The 17655-nt window shown below is 46.0% G+C and overlaps 1 protein-coding gene across 5 annotated transcripts in view; it reads left to right on the top strand.

The window, feature by feature from the left end:
- The window catches only part of SPRYD3 (SPRY domain containing 3), a 46227-nt gene extending 29304 nt beyond the window's left edge, over positions 1-16923 (top strand). For all 5 annotated transcript variants that reach the window (XM_079967099.1, XM_079967098.1, XM_079967097.1 and 2 more), the window contains exons 8-11: positions 2569-2626; positions 11357-11476; positions 12437-12594; positions 14920-16923. In XM_079967099.1, coding sequence (XP_079823225.1) covers positions 2569-2626; positions 11357-11476; positions 12437-12594; positions 14920-15054 — 471 coding nt within the window. In that variant the 3' untranslated portion in view covers positions 15055-16923. The remainder of the gene's footprint in view (positions 1-2568; positions 2627-11356; positions 11477-12436; positions 12595-14919) is intronic.
- The last annotated feature ends 732 nt before the right edge of the window (positions 16924-17655 follow it).

The raw sequence follows: 17655 nt of genomic DNA, 5'->3' as shown, positions 1-17655 counted from the left end.
GCAAAAAGCCACATGATATCAAACAAGTGCTTGTGGTGCGCCTGGCAGTTTTGTGTGTTGCCATGCGACAACCGCTTTGGAGAACCCCAAGGGTCTAGATCATTACTTGGTTCCTCCAAGCCTTGGGGTTCTCTGTCTTTCCATGCTTCTTTCTCCTGCACAACTTCTGCTACAAAGATTTTTCTGAGCCAAGCTCTCTTATTGCTGAATTCCAGATAACAAATTAGAAGCAGGCAGGATTGTTCTTTGGGGCTGGTTTGGCGTCTGTCCCTCTTCCTTTCCTGTCTGATGTGGCCATCTGGTTCTGTTGTTTGCCTCAACACATGGTCTGGATTCACGTGGCTGGGTTGGCCTTCAAGGCCACACCATTCCATTCCTTCCTCATCTTGCTACAGCGAGCAAGCAAATCCCAGCAGCCATACAAGATCCAAAAAGAAAGAGAAAAGAAAAAAAATAACTGGATCAACTTCCTTTCACCCTCCCTTGAGTTCCTGTCCCTACAGGAGGACAACTTATCCCCTAAACAATCTATTGATTCTACATCTGGTGTGGGTGTGTTTGTGTGACCACCAGAAGCTGTTTTGTAGGAGATTTGTTTCCAGATCAGCTGGAACCCAGGGACTACCATGCCAAGTCTGAGTCTTACCAATAGGGTGTGATGGCTAAAAAGTAATGTGCAGGACTCATTTTCTTATACAAGTGTTTCCAAACTTCTGTTAGCTAAAGCACTTTCTTTTTTCCTGAATTAAAATTGGAAGCACCTCAGATTTTCACCAGAAAGATTTTGCATTTAGCGCATGAAATAGTAAGAATTACCTGCCTTAGATGAGCCCAATGCATACATTTCTGCATGGCTCACTGATCGTAGGTAATTTTGCCACTTTGGGCATCAGGAGTACAGATGGGGGAGGATCTGCCTACAGTGGCGGTGGGAAGACCAGAGCAGTAAATCACACAAAGACACAATGGGCAGCAGCAGCAGCAGCAGCAGCAGCAGCAGCAGCAGCAGCAGCAGCTTTCCTGGATTTTATGAGCTCCAAGGATATGCTTATTTCTCTTGGCACACTGGCACACAGTGTGGCAGTTTCTATAAAAAATTAAGGTGTTTAAACATTTCACCAACACTGTTGTGCTTTAAAACACACATGTAATGATGTGTATTTGTGCTTCCCATCTTTTTAAGAGATGCTTTTTTGATTGGAGCTGCCAGCACAGCTATTGCAGACGTGGCATAACTCTTACCTTAGCTGCCTTAATTCCTGTAGAGCTGGAGCTGCTTAAGCCATGCTAGGTCTAAGATTAGCATTTGAAATTGCAGAGCACACAAGAAAGTATAAATTTCTTACGAAAGGCATAAAATTAAGGCATGCTGGTCTGCTGTCGTCTGCTTTTGGTAAAATTACTCAGGTGGGTCCCAGGTCAGTGAGGGCTTTGAAGGAAAATATCTGCAGTGCTCTTGTTTTGTACCAACTGAAGCTTTCCAGTGTGATAAGAAACCACGTTAAATGAATGCTAATACTTGTTAAATTGCAGGGACGCAGGTGGCGCTGTGGGTCAAAGCCTCAGCGCCTAGGGCTTGCCGATCGAAAGGTCGGTGGTTCGAATCCCTGCGGCGGGGTGCGCTCCCGCTGCTCGGTCCCAGCGCCTGCCAACCTAGCAGTTTGAAAGCACCTCCGGGTGCAAGTAGATAAATAGGGACCGCTTACCAGCGGGAAGGTAAACGGCGTTTCCGTGTGCGGCTCTGGCTCGCCAGAGCAGCGATGTCACGCTGGCCACGTGACCCGGAAGTGTCTCCGGACAGCGCTGGCCCCTGGCCTCTTGAGTGAGATGGGCGCACAACCCCAGAGTCTGTCAAGACTGGCCCGTACGGGCAGGGGTACCTTTACCTTTACCTTTACCTACTTGTTAAATTAAAGGGCATGGTGTGGTTAGATTCGAAGATCTTGCAGCATCTTTTCCTTAGACTCCTTGAACCCTTTCTTAGTCTTTTTCTTGTCCCTTCCAGCCTAGTGAGAGAGGCACTACCTGGTTGTTGAGCTCAGGGAACTCCATAAAGTGCTGCTGAGTCACCCTTATGAATGCCCTGCAGGCTGGAACACTGTGAGTCTTGGCTACTCCAGTAAGGGCTTTTCTTCCTCCTCAGTTTTGTGGCCGTAAAGCTTTGTGGGTCTAATCCCTGTCCATGCTGAGTCAAGGTTTCCCAAAGCATTGGGATGTGCCCCTCTGAGGTACTGAGGTAATGCTCTGGGGAATCTTGACTCAGCATGGAGCCCTGTCTCAGTGATCACGTCTTGGTGCTCTTAATCTCAATGTGGGTTCAAGCCCCACATTGGGCAAAAGGTTCCTGCACTGCAGGGGGTTGGACTAGATGACCCTCGCGGTCCCTTCCAATTCTAGGATTCTATGAACTGTGCAGCTGCGGTGGGTGGGAGGCAGGAATCAAGCACCTTTCAAGTGGAAACCCCTTTTAAAATACAGTATTAACAGCTTGTCATTTTTCTGCTGAAAGAACCTTCAGTGATAAAATTGTAACGCTGCATGATTTGTTCTGTTTCTCTCTTGTTCCAGGACTACCCGAAAAACCGGCATCCTGGCTGGAGCAGGGGATCTGTGGCCTACCATGCAGGTGAGTGAAGATCTGCAGCACCAACGGCCAAGCTTAGGGCACAGTGGGAAGAGCAGTTTGGTGGCTAAATGGTGTTTCTTGATATACTTTATTTGGTATATTTCCTTCCTCCATTTTCCTGAAAGTAGGAAACTGAACAACAGGTGTCTAAATCAGCAATAATAACAAGTTCAATAAAATTTTATGAATGCAGCATATTTAAAATAGCATCTTGTCTCCTCTCCACATGCCTTCCTCAAAAAGACTTCGCTAGCTATTGATTGATTGATTGATTGATTGAAGGGCAATTGAGGATTGAGGAAGGCAAAGCTCATGAGTGGGAGAGTTCCAGAGATGTGGTGTCACAACTTCAGAGGCCCTTGTTCTGCACAGCCAGCAAGTAAATCTATGAAAGCAAATATATGAAACTTGCAGATCAAGGTTCTCCCCAATGATCCAGGAGTGTAAAGAGGGTTGTTTTATGAAACTAGGCATAGCCACAAGGAGATAGGCCCTAAGCAGTTTGGGGATTTTAAAGTGCAACATTTGAGTTGCCACCAGGTTTTGGTGTAATACACATTCTGCATCACACAAGCATGAAAAATAGGAACTGAGCATCTTGGGGATTTTGGCAGCTGCTTTTGAAGGTATCCCTTCAGGATGTGAATATGCTTGAGAATATGTGGATAGTACACTGAGCAGGACAAATCCCAGCTCTGCTGTGACCCATGGGTTACCCATTTCTCTAGCAACTCACATCACTAGGTGGTTGGACGAATGAAGGAAATGTTATCGACCTGTGAGCTTTATGTTTTAGGCAGGATTGTGTACTCTCTGGCACTTAGAAAATAATAATAGAGATTATTCCCATTTTATTACAGCCAAAATTCTATGACTAGTATACATTTATCGCAGAGAGTAAAAAAGTATATGCATCTGTATAATATATTCTGCAAACCAGGGCTAGACATTGTATTACATCTGCACTGATCAAACTGTGATTAAGGTAGTTCCCCCAACTTTACAGCCTCTTGGTTGCAAGATGGCCTTAGTGGTCCCTCCATCTAAATGATCTCTTTGAGCAGGACTTAGCTTGGTAGGAGATCTCACTATCATCAGGAATCTTTGCCGGGGTTAACAGGCAATGAACTATGGTTAAGTGTTATGTTTGCACAGGGTGGTTTCAATGAGAAAATAATTATCTGAAAAAGAACCTATATGACTCAGAACAGTGGATTGGATAAACTGTTCATGGGAAGAGACAAAGAGCTATGTAAACTGCTAAGAGGTTTTTGCAATTAAGCTGTATAGAAATCCTGTTAAATAAATAAATGTGGGAGACTGAAGCTCCATCAATTGGAAAACCTTATCAGATTCCCATTCCCTTCTTTCGTTCCTGTGTGATCTCACCAGGCTGAAGGGCTAGGAACTTAAAAAAAGAAAAGCTGTGATTCCTGTGAATTTGAATTCTTCACTTAGAGTGATTCCTGCTCTTGCAACAGATGGTAGAATGTACATAATTTTGCTTACAATATTGCTAAAGCTCGTCATTTTAAAAAAAAATACAAGACAGATAAACAATTGGCGCCTCTGGCAACTGTCCACACTTCTTTGAGAAGCCTTTCTCACAATTTGAGATTTGTTGCTATAGGGGGCCACTAGGAGGCGCATCGGAAGATGGCTGACAATAACATCTCTCCGACCCACACGAGGTACCGTATTTTTCGCACCATAGGACGCACTTTTCCCCTCCTAAATAGCAAGGGGAAATGTGTGTGCGTCCTATGGAGTGAATGCAGGGGGGAGGCAGGCGGGAAAAGCCCCCAAGAGCCGCACACAAGCTTCGTGCGCTCTTGTGGGCTTTTCCCCAGGAGGGAGAAGGGACTGACTGGCCGCATCAGTCCCTTCTCCCTCCTCGGGGAAAAGCCCCCAAGAGCGGCGCCCCCTTTAAAGGCTGCGCAGCTCCTGCGGGCTTTTCTACGAGGTGGGGGAATCCCCTCACCTCCCAGAAAAGCCAGGAGAAGCTGCGCAGCCCCTTTAAAGAGCGTGTGGCTTCTGCGGGAGGTGGGGGAAGCTGCAGCAGATTCCCTCCTCCCGGGCTCCCTTTGAAGTGGCAATGTGGGAGGGGAGCAGCTTACACTCGTGTAAGCAGCTCCTCTCCCACTTTCCTGCTTCAAAGCAACTACGGAGGAGGGAAGGAAGGGGACCATGGATCCTCCGCTGCTGACGGCTGCAGCGGATTCCCTCCTCCGTGATTGCTTTGAAGCAGGAAAGTGGGAGGGGAGCAGCTTACACTCGTGTAAGCAGCTCCTCTCCCACTTTCCTGCTTCAAAGCAATCACGGAGGAGGGAGGGAAGGAAGGAAGGGGACCATGGATCCTCCACTGCTTGCGGCTGCAGCAGATTCCCTCCTCCTGGGCTCCCTTTGAAGCAGCAAAGTGGGAGGGGAGCAGCTTACACTCGTGTAAGCAGCTCCTCTCCCACTTTCCTGCTTCAAAGTGGAGGGAATCCACTGCAGTTGCGAGCAGAGGATCCATGGCTCCGCTTCCTTCCCTCGAAGCAGGGTGCGGGGGTGCAGGGGGGAAAGACGGCAGGAAATAGATGCCGGGCAGGAAGACACAACCACACTTTGACCACTGAAAGTCCACCCCAGCCTCCCAAGATTTCCACTGAGACAGCCAGGCTAATCTCGATGGCCATAAGTCTGGCTCAGCATTATTAACTGGACTTAGATAAGCCATGGTTCCCCTTCCTACCCTCCTCTGAGGCTCGATTTAAAGCAGCAAAGCGGACAGGAGCCGCCTGCTTTGCTGCTTTAAATAGTTTAGTGCAACATTTTATTCAGAATATTTTTTCCCGTATTTTCCTCCTCTAAAAACTAGGTGCGCCCTATGGTCAGGTGCGCCCTATGGAGCGAAAAATACGGTAATTTGGAGGCTATGATGGGAGTAATTAGCCTCCCTTGCCTGCTGTGCCCTATACCACCCCCGAATTTGTGGGGATGGGGGCACTAGGCACAAAGCCCTCCTGTGGGATTCCGGTGCTCCTGGATGCCGTCCCTGATCCGCGCCACTAGCTGCAAGAACTTCAAAAGAAACAATTTGGATGAAGGAAAGCACATATTTCAAGGAAGGAGGGGGAGTAAAGACTGCTAACAGAAGAGATCTCTGATAAAACAAGACAAGATTAAATCATGAGAAGATATGCCAAGACACGGTATGGCAAATGACTGATGGGGGAGGGGGAAAAAAACTTTCCTTTCTTTCCTTATGTGATTAAACAAGAATCCCCTCCCCTCACGAGTCAGAAATGGCGTTTTAAGGACTTAAGGTGTGGATTTAAGGCTGTGTGGAGATAAACTTTCGAACCAAAGCATGTTTTAAGAAGTGCGTGGAATGTATAAGAGCTTTGGAATGACGCAGTTAAAAATGCCGTCGCCATATTGGGAAGTTCTGTCGGAGGTCTTGAGTCTGGGAGGAGAAAGAGAGAAATAGAGCTGTTTTTATATTGTGGGTGAAACTCCTCAGAGGGACGTAAGAGCAACAGTTTTGCGAGATTAATGATGGAAAGAGCGATGTTATCTATGAAGGCGATGATATATGGAAATCATCTCTATTTGAGGATTGGAAGAACGGAAAAATTCACACAGGATTATTATTATGGGTGTTTATCGGCTTAAGGAGACTATCAGAAGAGATCATAAAGAAAAAAGAGAAAATATATGAACAAGATGTGATGTGGGAACAGCAAGATAAGACTGGATAGAATTATGAACTATGTTTGGACTGATTTGGATTGGTTTGGACAATAACGCAGTAGCAAGAAGATGATCAGAATCCCCCTTCGGATCTTGAAATATGGGTCCCCCCAATAAAAATTTAAAATTCGGCTTTGTAATTCGGAATTTATGTGATGTGATTTAATTTGATTTGATTTGATTGGCCGGTTAATAAAAATTTATTTTTTAAAAAAGAGATTTGTTGCTATAAACCAAAGTAAAAAGATTGCCTTTTCCTCAAATACAGACTCTATGGCCAGCTGGCTGAGGCAAATTTGCTTCCTATGAGAGCCAGAAGCATCTCAGCTTCTCTAGCCTTCATCATCTGCCGCAGATTTGGCCTGTGATCTCTTCTGTGTCTCCTTGAACCGAATGTTTTCTCCTTTTCATTGCACTCTTGATTTCACTCCTCAGTCTAAGTGGTTTGAAGTTGGTGGTGAGAGCTGTGAATTTGGGCACATTTGGGAGCTTCAACATTCGTGCTCAGGCTGCCTTGTGAGGAGTGGCCCATGACTTCATAAGAGTGGAGGAAGAGTTGGGAGGCAAGCATATGAGATAAAATAGCAGTTTGTGTCTTGAAGAGTGCTTAATGTGTTTGTACTAAGGTATCTCTAGGCTGGATTAATAAAATCCACTCATCCTTCTGTGTGGTAAAGGGTCTTCTTGGGTCTTCAGCCTCTGCAGGACTGGCCAACTTGTGACCCTCCAGATGCCATTGGACTACAGCTTCCATTATTCCTGACCATTGGCCATGCTGGCTGGGGCTGATGGGAGCTGGAGCCTATCAACATCTGTATCTAGTACAATAAAGGAGCCCACCAAGAGTATTCAAAGCATATTAGTGAGCATGCTCTCTCTATTTTTTCCAGAACAAGATAGGAAAATTATTTGCCTTGAGGATGATCCATGGTTGAAATGCATTGGACATTCATACTAAACAAACTGCTACTTTTTACTACCTGTATCGAGCTTGCCTCCTCCCTCTTCTGATTTTCAGTTTGGTGCTATCCTTAGTACTCTCTTGCCCTGTAACTTCATGGCCACCATGAGGCTGTATTGGTATGTATGTGAGCGAGCACACCATGCAGGCCACATGGTCAATGCAGTTCCCTCTTTTGTTGGGATAGGATGGCTTTGGTAAAGGAGCAGTTTGAAACTTTTCTGCTGCCCTGGACTGTTATCTCCAAAGAACAACAGCAATTCAGCTTCAATCCAGCAATTCTGCTTCACTGGATGCTCCTGGGTTCTGCTATTAGGAAAGAGGGAGAAAAACTCCCTATATACTTTCTCCACAGAAGGCATAATTTTACCAAGAGGGCCTTCTCGGTAGTGGTACCCACCCTGCGGAACACCCTCCCATCAGATGTCAAGGAGATATGTAACTATACAACTTTTAGAAGACATCTGAAGGCAGCCCTCTACAGGGATGTTTTTAATGTTTTATTATGTTTTTGTATCCTCTGGAAGCTGCCCAGAGTGGCTGGGGCAACCAGGTCAGATGGGTGGGGTACAAATAAAATAACATCATCATCAACAACAACAACAAAAACAACAACACACCTCCATCATTTCCCCCCTCCCCTTACTTGGCTCCGCTCCAAAAAAAAACTATAAAGAAGTGTGTTAGTTTACCAGAGCCCATGGACCAGCCCTATACCAAACTCTCTGCCATTTTCCTGATATCCTGTCAGTGGCGTAGCGTGGGTTGTCAGCACCCGGGGCAAGGCAAGTGATTTGCGCCCCCTAACCCGTGGATTTGCGCCCCCTAACCTGTGGATTTGTGCCCCCTAACCCTAACCCCCAGATGTTGTGCCCGGTGCGGCCGGCCCCCCCTGCACCCCCCACGCTACGCCACTGTATCCTGTATCCTCACTGGCTCGCAGCTTGAAGTTTTGAATGGCTAAGAAGCCATATACAATCAAACGCTTCTCGTCAGCAGACCAGGAGAGCCACCTACACACCCATTGCTGAACATGCCTTCCTTACCTCCAGTTGCCCTTTCCTTAATCACTTTGCTGGCTGCAGTGTCTTTGGGTTCTGATCTCAGCTGCCTTGTTACTTCACGCCTAATTCCTGGTCAGACTTTTGAGATGGATCCCACCGCTGCTACTGAATAACCAGAGCCCTGCTAGGGGAAATAGCTTGCCTAAAATAAACTGGGATCTTGGTATGCTGGGAAGCCCTTTGAACGCGGTTCGAAGAGCGGGAGGGGAAATAGAGATAGATGTGAGTGCAAGATACCTCTACAAGCTCCTGCTCAGTGTAATGATAACTGAGAATGGCTTAGCAAACACAAAGAGCTTTTGCTCCTCTCCAGTCCTTTTTGCTCTTGCACCGTGCTGCATTCACAGCGCTGAGTTAGTCTCAGAATATCCTATGAACTAATACTATCGGTTACGCTCTCTCTCCACTTTCTATGAGCTGTAGCCTAGAACAAAAATTGACTACATATTGAGCTTAGTAAGGAATGAGTGTAAGTCCGAGTCCCAGTTTGGATGGTGCACTTAAGCCATTGTGAACTGATCCATGCATGCGGCAGAATAGGGAGTTAGAATGGACAGTGCCCTACCAGATGGTACGTTGATGATCATGTTGTTTAAATTCCTCCCCATGTTAAAGCAAACAAAGACAGCTCCCCACAAATAGAAAAGCAGCACTGCACAGTGTGAGCTGGGTTACAGTCCTGATGTACAGTCAAACCTCGGCTCCCAAACGCCTCCGTTTTGGAACATTTTGGCTCCCGAACACCGAAAACCCCAAAGTAAATGCTCTGGTTTTCAAACGTTTTTTGGAAGCTGAAACATCTGACGTGGCTTCCGCTTGAGTGCAGGAAGCTCTTGCAACCAATCGGAAGCTGCACCTTGGTTTTCGAACATTTCAGAAGCCGAGTAGGCTTCCAGAACAGATTGCATTCAACAACTGAGCTTTGACTGTACTAGTTATTTGTGGGAGTTTGAGGGAGCATTCAAAATAATATTCCCACCTTCAGCCTGAAGTCCTCTGAACCAGTTGCATCTTATACTACTTTATTCTGCATAGAGAAGGCAGCCTGCATCTCCTTCCTGCTTAGACAGCAGCCTTAGCGAGAGAAGGTGCATTAAACCTCCGCCTCCTCCCCCGTAAGGCCATCCCTCATCCTTCTTTGCCCTGTAGGCATTTCCCTCTCCAGCCTGCTGTTTTGATTTCCTTGCCTGTGCCTGTTGAGCAGAGGGGGATTCCCTAAAAGGCACTCTTGCTGGCCGGCCTTCATTATTTTAGACACACTCTGGAATGTTTACACAACATTATTCCCAAAGTTTCCTTGGCAACATGGGAAAATATTTACTGCCCTTTTGCTGAACAAACCTCCCTCCTTCATGGAGACAAAGGACCTTGGCCACATGCCTTTTGCTCCGGGCGCCCGCATCCGCTGCATAGCTGAACTTGGAGAGACAAAGTGAGTGCCAAGGCCTTTCAAGTGGTCTGGGTCCCCCCTTCCCTTCTCCCTTTTGTTCTTGTCTGCCTGGAGGCAGGGAACTGTTTGGACCACCAGGTTCAGAACTTGCCTGTCTTTGATCATGGGTGTCAAATAGTGTGTTTGCCCTCTCTGGCCTGGCAGGGTAGTGTGCCTGATTGAATGAACCAGTTTGTTTGGCCCTGGAGGGACTGCATGGTGAACAGGCATTATGGGAAAGTTTCTTAGCACTTCAAGCCCTGGGGAGGCATACTCAGCCATCATGCCAAATGTGCTTTAGGAGTTGAAATCAGGCTCTTCACAAATCATGATTCATCGTTACCTACCTCAGGGCTGTTACCCTGAGATATACACTCCTGACTTCATGTACAAGGAATCCCAGATTGCTTCCTGGAACCATTTCTCAGTTATGAATGTCATGCTAGGGTTTTTTGATAGTGGAGTCAAGAAAATTCTGATCATGTTAAGAACCGTGTATACTTCTAGCTTGCATCTACCTCTGGTTCATCTTTTGAATGTGTAAAATTCATGAAACATGAAATGAAAAATTGAAAAAACATAAAGTGAGTTGTGGGGTTGTTGTCTCAAAGGTGACCATGGTTTAAATGAAGTTTCAGTCTTGCTGAAAGGATTTCCCATCTCTGATGACAAACAAGACCCCACATTGCATATCAGCACTGTTCAGTCACCATCCAGTTGCTTGCTTAATGTAGAAATGGTGAACTTTCACCCTAATTCTCTACATCTCACCTTTTGTACTTAGCATCTGACTGTCAGTATCCTTAATGGCATTGGAATAAAACGGCCTAGAAAATAGAGCTGAGCTGAACTTGTATGACTTTTGTGGTGGGAGAAGCTTTCTTAAAAGAGCTAATCTAATTGCATGAAAATCTTAAGTGTTTCTCTGATTTTTGGCCATGTTTTGGATACTAATCACAATAAAACCCTGAGGCTGATGTTTCAGGTTCCAGAAAACTGCACTCCCATAGCTATTAGTCCACAGCTCAGCAGAGCTCCCAAGACTTGGGAACAAGAGAGTTATGCAATCCTTGAGCTTGTCTGAGTAAACACTGGGAAGCCTCCAAGTGAATTGAAAGTTAGGCAGAGTCCCTTTATATCAACTCTCATTGTCCCTAACCATGGAACATAGTGGCTGGTGCTGATGGGAGTTGGGAGTCCCATAACTTCTGGAGGGCCACAGGTTGCTCACCCGTGTGTGTGTGTGTGTGTGTGTGTGTGTATATAGATATGCTCTCTTTCTCTTTCATTCATACATACATGCTCTCTTTGTAACACCCCCCTCCAAGCTCAAGCGATGAGGTATGGTTTGGCTGGACAGTGTGGCTTAGGGGATACCTGTGGCATCTCCACCTGAGCTTTTGAGACATCAACATTTTGCTTTGCTGGTATTGTGGGGGCAGGCAGGAATACCCAGAAGTCTCATGTGCTGGTTGAGGTCAGCATTTTCTTCCAGATTTGTTCCTAGACTTTATCAATGGTGCATCTTTTCTCTTTTGCAGATGATGGCAAGATCTTTCATGGGAGTGGAGTGGGCGACCCCTTTGGGCCTCGCTGCTACAAGGGAGACATTATGGGCTGTGGGATCATGTTCCCACGTGACTACATCCTTGACAGCGAAGGTGAGTGTCTAGAACTTGGTGAATCATGATACTAAGTAAAGCAAGCAATAAATACATCACAGTGGATGGCTCTGAGTCATAACATGCTTGTGTGAACAGAGCTTGATTTGCATTGGCAAGTTTCTGCAGACAACTTTTCGGAGACATCTGAAGGCAGCCCCGTATCAGGAAGTTTTAATGTTTGATGTTTTTGTAAGTGTTGGAAGCTGCCCAGAGGGGCTTGGACAACCCAGCCAGATGGGTGGGATATAGTAGTAGTAGTAGTAGTAATAATAGTAGTAGTAGTAGTAGTAGTAGTGTTAGGACAAATCTATTTTCTCTAGTACATTGTATAAATACCACTCTGACAAATAGGACATGTTAGCAAGCTGAAATCTTAGCATGTTTATATTGGTCATCTATGGTCTAAACTTTTGTGTGTGTGTGTGTTGGGGTGGTGGGTTTTTTAAAACCTAACTTCCGTAAGACTCACTTTTTGGCTACTTAGAGGCAATTTTTAGTTCCACTGGTGGCAAGGCAGCTGGCTCATTTACAAGCCTGGATTAAACCGGCATGGTGGCATTGTGATAACGTATCTTCCTACTTTCCTCACCTGGTCCTTCTACTGTGCAAGGTGACCAATGTTGCCATGTTCCTGAAGTTGGAACTCAGCTGTTGGCCTCACTTTGCCCTCTTCCCTGAGGATTCTGATGGCCTAGTGTTCCTGCCACCCTCTTCTCTAAAAGCAAGAGTTCTAAAGGTTCTTCATTGCCAGAGGAGTGCTAGACAGAGAACAGGGTAGGGAAGCTGTGCTTACCATTAAAGGGTTCGAGGGGAGGAAGCTTCCTTAGTGACTGTAGATCTGAGCCAGAGACAGTTTTGTGGCTGTCAAGCCTACCCTTGGAATGATTTTCCTGTAGTGGTTGACTGGCATGCATGAATTCATGGCAAGAATTATATAGGGGTGTGGGTGCCCTACAGGTGACAGTGATGACAGCTGTGACACGGTGGCTATCCGGGCCAAACCGCGAGGCGTGAGGAATGTCCTTTACTTGCACCAGGAAGCTGAAGAGGAGGAGGAGGAGGAGGAGGAGGATGGGGAAGACATGGAGCAAGAACATGAAGGCAAGAAAGTGGTGGTAAGTGCCAGCAAGAGTTACTGATAAGACTAACTTCTTTCTGTCGAGATCAAAGGGAATTAAAACACATCATTTAGAAGAGTGGAACTGTCCCTTTCCCAAATCAGGAAGTGCTTGAGAAAGTAGAATGGCTTCTATTTGGAAGCAAGAAACAGAGCAGACTAAGTTCCCTTAGGAAATGCATGCATCAGGTTTATTGGTTGAGCCCTACCCTTGCAACAGCCTTCTCCAACAGGGCACCCTCAAGATGTTTAAACTTTACCTCCCAGTAGCTCCAGCCAGCACAGTGAGTGTTCAGGAATGATGGGGCTTGTACTCCAGTAAGATTTGGAAAGCACTGCTTTGGGGAAGGCTACCTTGCAACTTGCACATTACCAATGTTCATTACCCTTCTGGTTGTACCCCTTCCCCCTGGTTGGTGACTTGAATAATTCTGGTTGCAGAATGTAGGTTCCCTTAGCATATAATTTCGACTTTTATTTTCCGCATATTAGTGGTTCCACAAGTAGCTTCCACTATTGAGCAGGTAATACAAGAGTATTAGAAGATACTTGATCACAAATAGGGCTGTGAGTATTGGTATCTCACTTTTAACATTTAACATCTGCAGCTCTTGGCTTCCATTTGTTTTCTTTTTCAAAATGGTTTCTAGTCCTTAATGGCTGCAAACATAAATATGTGGCAATAACTTTTGAAATTCTAAAATATAAAGCAGGGAGGGAAGAATAAGCACACTTTTCAATGATCTAGGCATTTGTTCTCATTACATGCTTCTCATAATGTGTAGCTAGAGAAAAACTACTTGCATTGAGCAAATTTCTTCAGGCCACAGAATCTCATTTTAGAGTTGGGAGCTTTTTCTTTTAGCTCCCCCCCTTCAGGTTTCTGAGGTACCAGAAGGTCTAGCTTTGCAGCCATAGGAGGCTAGAATCTTTTATTCCTTATAGTATAATAAAATGTCTCCCAGGATGCTAAATTTTGTGCTCCCTGACACAGTTCTGGAGGATCTAGTAGCTGCCTTTCCCTGGACAGTTCAGTGCAAAATGTGGGATCCTGCCCCCTGAACGTGGTGTTGAGAGGAATATTGTTGGCTGCACTTCATAGTTAACCACATGGTTATTGTCATCTTAGTCCACAGTCAGAAGGCAGGGTCCTACCAGGCAGGAGCTCAGCCTCTTAAGTTGGCAGCTGTTTCATACGTCTACCAGTGTTGTCAAGGGATAGGTTACAGGCCTCTGTAAAGCAGCTAGCTTGTTGTCAGCCCCTCAGGAGTTTCTGTGGTTCTGTTCCCAGTATATGCTAGGGAAGAGAAAAAGTCATGCTCCCGTTGCTCTATGATTATCATCTTGTCCGTCATCACTCGGTCTGGTTTATGCTAGTTTTCTCATTGTGTTTAAGGTTCCCCTGGTGGCTGCTATTAGCAATGCTCCAGGGTGGCTTTACTCCCAGATTTGAGGTCACAAAGAACTTGAGATCCCAGCGTTGTGCCAATATTTGAGTTCCCATTGCTGACATGCACTGCTGGTAATGTTGGTTTGTCACTGTCTAGATCAAGATGGGAACAGTGAATTAGGTAATAAGCAATGCCATGTGATAATATCTCTTTATAGATTGTATTACTTCAGACTGAGGGTGGGGAAGGGGTGTCAATTTCTGGATGTTCCTTGATTTTTTTTGGACAGGGGGAACAGAACTCTGTGCACATACAAATCTAGCAAATCAGCTAATGCTTGAGTTAGTAGCACCTTTCCTCTAGCTGTGTATGTGGAAGGAGACCTTTCTAAAACTGAACATTCAAATGCTTAATGTTCCCATCTGCAGCCTGAAGTGGTGCAGTCCAGCAAGATACATATCAGGTTAAGGTAGCTGTTCATGCATTTTGTCTCAGAGATTCCTTTATGCACAAGCTGGGCTTGTACTTGCTAAGAACTGGTTCCTTGCCTTATAGGAAACCCTGGATTACAAATAGCTATTCATAGATTTGGGCGGGACACTGGACTTTGCTTTTGCTCTGACCGCCTGGAAGCTTGAATAGAGCTGGATAAGAGACTTTAGTTGACTGTCTTAGGTTGTCACCGGTAGTCTTTAATTATTACTTTTTTAAAGCAGATTTTTATATTGACCTTTTTAGTCAACTGAGTTTGTAGAAGCTGATCTAATTTTGTGCATTGTTCTTAAGCACATAACAAATCAATCTGCCTTTTGGAAATTTCATCCAGAGCCTGGTTCTGCAGAAGGAGAATCAACTGCAGAGGTAAACTGCACTGATCTGATCTGAAGTCTTGTGTTTCTTTTCTCTCTCTTCCCACCCCTTTTCCCTCCCAGGTGTTCTTCACGCGCAATGGGAAGATTATTGGCAAGAAAGATGTGGTGGTGCCGTCTGGGGGCTTTTATCCCACTATTGGGATGCTGAGCAGTGGAGAGAAGGTCAAGGTAGATCTGCACCCACTCAGCGGCTGAGAATGAAGGGCCCGGTGTGGGGAGCCTCTCTCTTTCCTGCTGCCATTCCTTGGACTGGCCTCTTGTTCAGGTTGTTCTCTGTTGGACTTGCAGCCTCTGCCTCCAGGGGCAGCATTTCGTCTGTGGGGCCATATAGATCATATAGATATCTGTCTAGCTAACACCACCTGAGCCCCCACCTATCTTGGTCTCCCCCCGCCCCCCCAAAAAAAAATCCTATGTGATTGCAGATACTTTTGGGCTCCTTGTACGATTGCTGGATGCTGGATCAATCCTGAGACTCTTGTTCCCAAGCAGGTCTGGGATTAATTACTGGGACAGTGTCCCACTCTCTTCCCAATCACAATGTTCCGAGTCTGTGTGGCTCTCGCTTCTCAGCTTTTGAAAGGGAGGCTGGGATATGGCCTGGCCTCGTTGCACTCTGAATGCAACGGGCCCCGTTTTGTGATGTAACAGCACAGTGGCTCTCTACCACTCCTGTGCACCATATTGCATCAGGCATTTGTTGCCCCTCCCCAGCTGCAGGCCAGCCCCACAACATCTTGCCTTTCTGGTTCCCCTGCAAATAAATCCCTTTGCCACTTTTTAATGTACACTTGCTCCTCCAGTTGAAACGTAGCTTGAGAGGAGCCCGTACCAATTTTGAGGATTGCATGAGGGAATGTTATACAGATGGTGAAAACCTTTCTTTGACTGTATTTTCCTGTGTGTTGTGTGCACCTTCCTGTCACATCACTTGTTTAAAGGAGGCGGCCTTCCATCCATGCTGAACTCCCTTCCTGCTATTGTGCTAGCATGCCTTCTTCCTAGTGCCAGTCTGGAGGTGTGTTGTGAGGGCACCCTGCCTTCTTTCTTCCCAGCTCCCTTTCCTGAGCCATTCAGATCCCTCAAATGATTGATGCTGGACCCTGGAAGGGTGGTGCTTGTCCTGGGTGCAATGCTGCTGCAAACCTGTACTGCTGCTGCTGCCATTTTGCAAGTGGGAGTGGGAGCAAGCAGAGATAAGGGGCGTGAAATGTCCCCTGCAGTTTGATTGTAAAGCGTTTTCTCTTCCTCCTCCAAGTTAATGAGGGCTGGCCCTTGATGTGTAGGCCTGCCCTTGTCTTCCTTTGCACTCTAGGTCTCTTGTCCTCTGCGTTGTGCTTGCTGTCTTGTAACCTTACCTGTTTTGGCTCTGAGGTTATTCAAAGGCTCTTCAGAACTGTAAGAATCTGTCATGATGTCACTTGTGTAGGTGTGGCTAATCTATGGCAGGAGATCCTTGATCCTTGGGGGCGGTAGACGGGGGAAGGACAGGCCCCTACACTAGCCCCTCTGGCCCTATTGCTGCTATTAGTTTTCTCAGAAGCTGGTGGTCCTGCAAATAGTTGCACTGGCTCCCTCTTGTGGTCCAGTTACCTGGCTTTGTTGCAATTGTATTGTTTTTAATAGGTGGGTTGGGAACATAATCATCCCTTTGTGGTTCGTTCTTACTTGAATGTTGATGTTGTGCCAGCGACCACCCCAGACTCTTTGGAAATGTGACAGCACCTCCATCTTCAACCTTAATCCATGCTGCTGTTGCCACTGGTGGCTGCTGCTTCCTATCACCAAAATAACCTAATACTTGAGTGGGATGCCAGTGAGAGAGAGAGAGAGAGAGAGATCAGCAGGCTTTGCTGTTGCAATCCTTGGAGAGAGTCAAAATACTGTCACCCTGCACCTTGTTGTGCAGCCTGCTCTTGGGCTGTGTGAGCTGACGGTTGTCTGGTCTGAACAGAACCTCCTCCTCTCCAGCTCTGCATGGCACCAGTTCCTGCTGCATCACTGTAGAAAGAATCTTTATACATTCAATAAACTTGAAATGTCCATATTTATCCAGCACTGGAATAGGCTTCTGTGTTATTTTTATAATGCTTCACTACATCCTAACCCCATTCTCCATTGTTTGGACCTTATATCTTCACAGTGCCCTGCACTAGCTGGCCCTTGGGGCCCTTCAAAGTCTACGATATTGTGATTTTAAGTGTGCGCTGCATGTGGAAGTGGCCTTCTCCCCGCCCAACAGTGGCAAATGTGCATCATGATGATATTGAAGTGGCAAGCTGTATCTGTTTCTGTGTATGGAATTGGAACGTCTGAAGCTAGGGCTACCTGCTGTTGCATGTGACTAGTTCCTGTAACTGTAGCTAGAGCACATCCAGTGAGTGGCCATAACCTCTTTCTGGTGCTAAAAGCACAATAAAAAATTCAGATTGCAACAAAGGACTCCTGCTTGGAGAATCTCCAGGCCTTGCCTGCTGCAGCCTTTGTTTTCCCCTTCCCAAAGTGAGAAGCTAAACAAGACAATGATTGAAAGACAGACACAGGTGCCAAATAACAAAAGTAGAGCAAGCACCCGTTGGGTGTTAATTTTAAGAAGTAAACAGAAGGTGTGTTGCCGTTTATACACAGAGAAGAAAAATACAGATATAAAAAATAACCAGGCTTAGTGCTGCAGCCCCCCCCCCTTATATATAGATATATATTATCAAGACATCTCTGGCTAACATCCATATATAAATTCTTTAGTAGACAAAAATAGATCTCTGTACTAAAACCAACCCCCCCTCCCCCAAAGAT

Source organism: Podarcis cretensis (genome assembly GCF_951804945.1).
Source record: "Podarcis cretensis genome assembly, chromosome: 2".
Lineage (NCBI taxonomy): Eukaryota > Metazoa > Chordata > Lepidosauria > Squamata > Lacertidae > Podarcis > Podarcis cretensis.
Note: the sequence above shows the minus strand (reverse complement) of the source record. Positions and strands in the feature narration are given on the sequence as shown.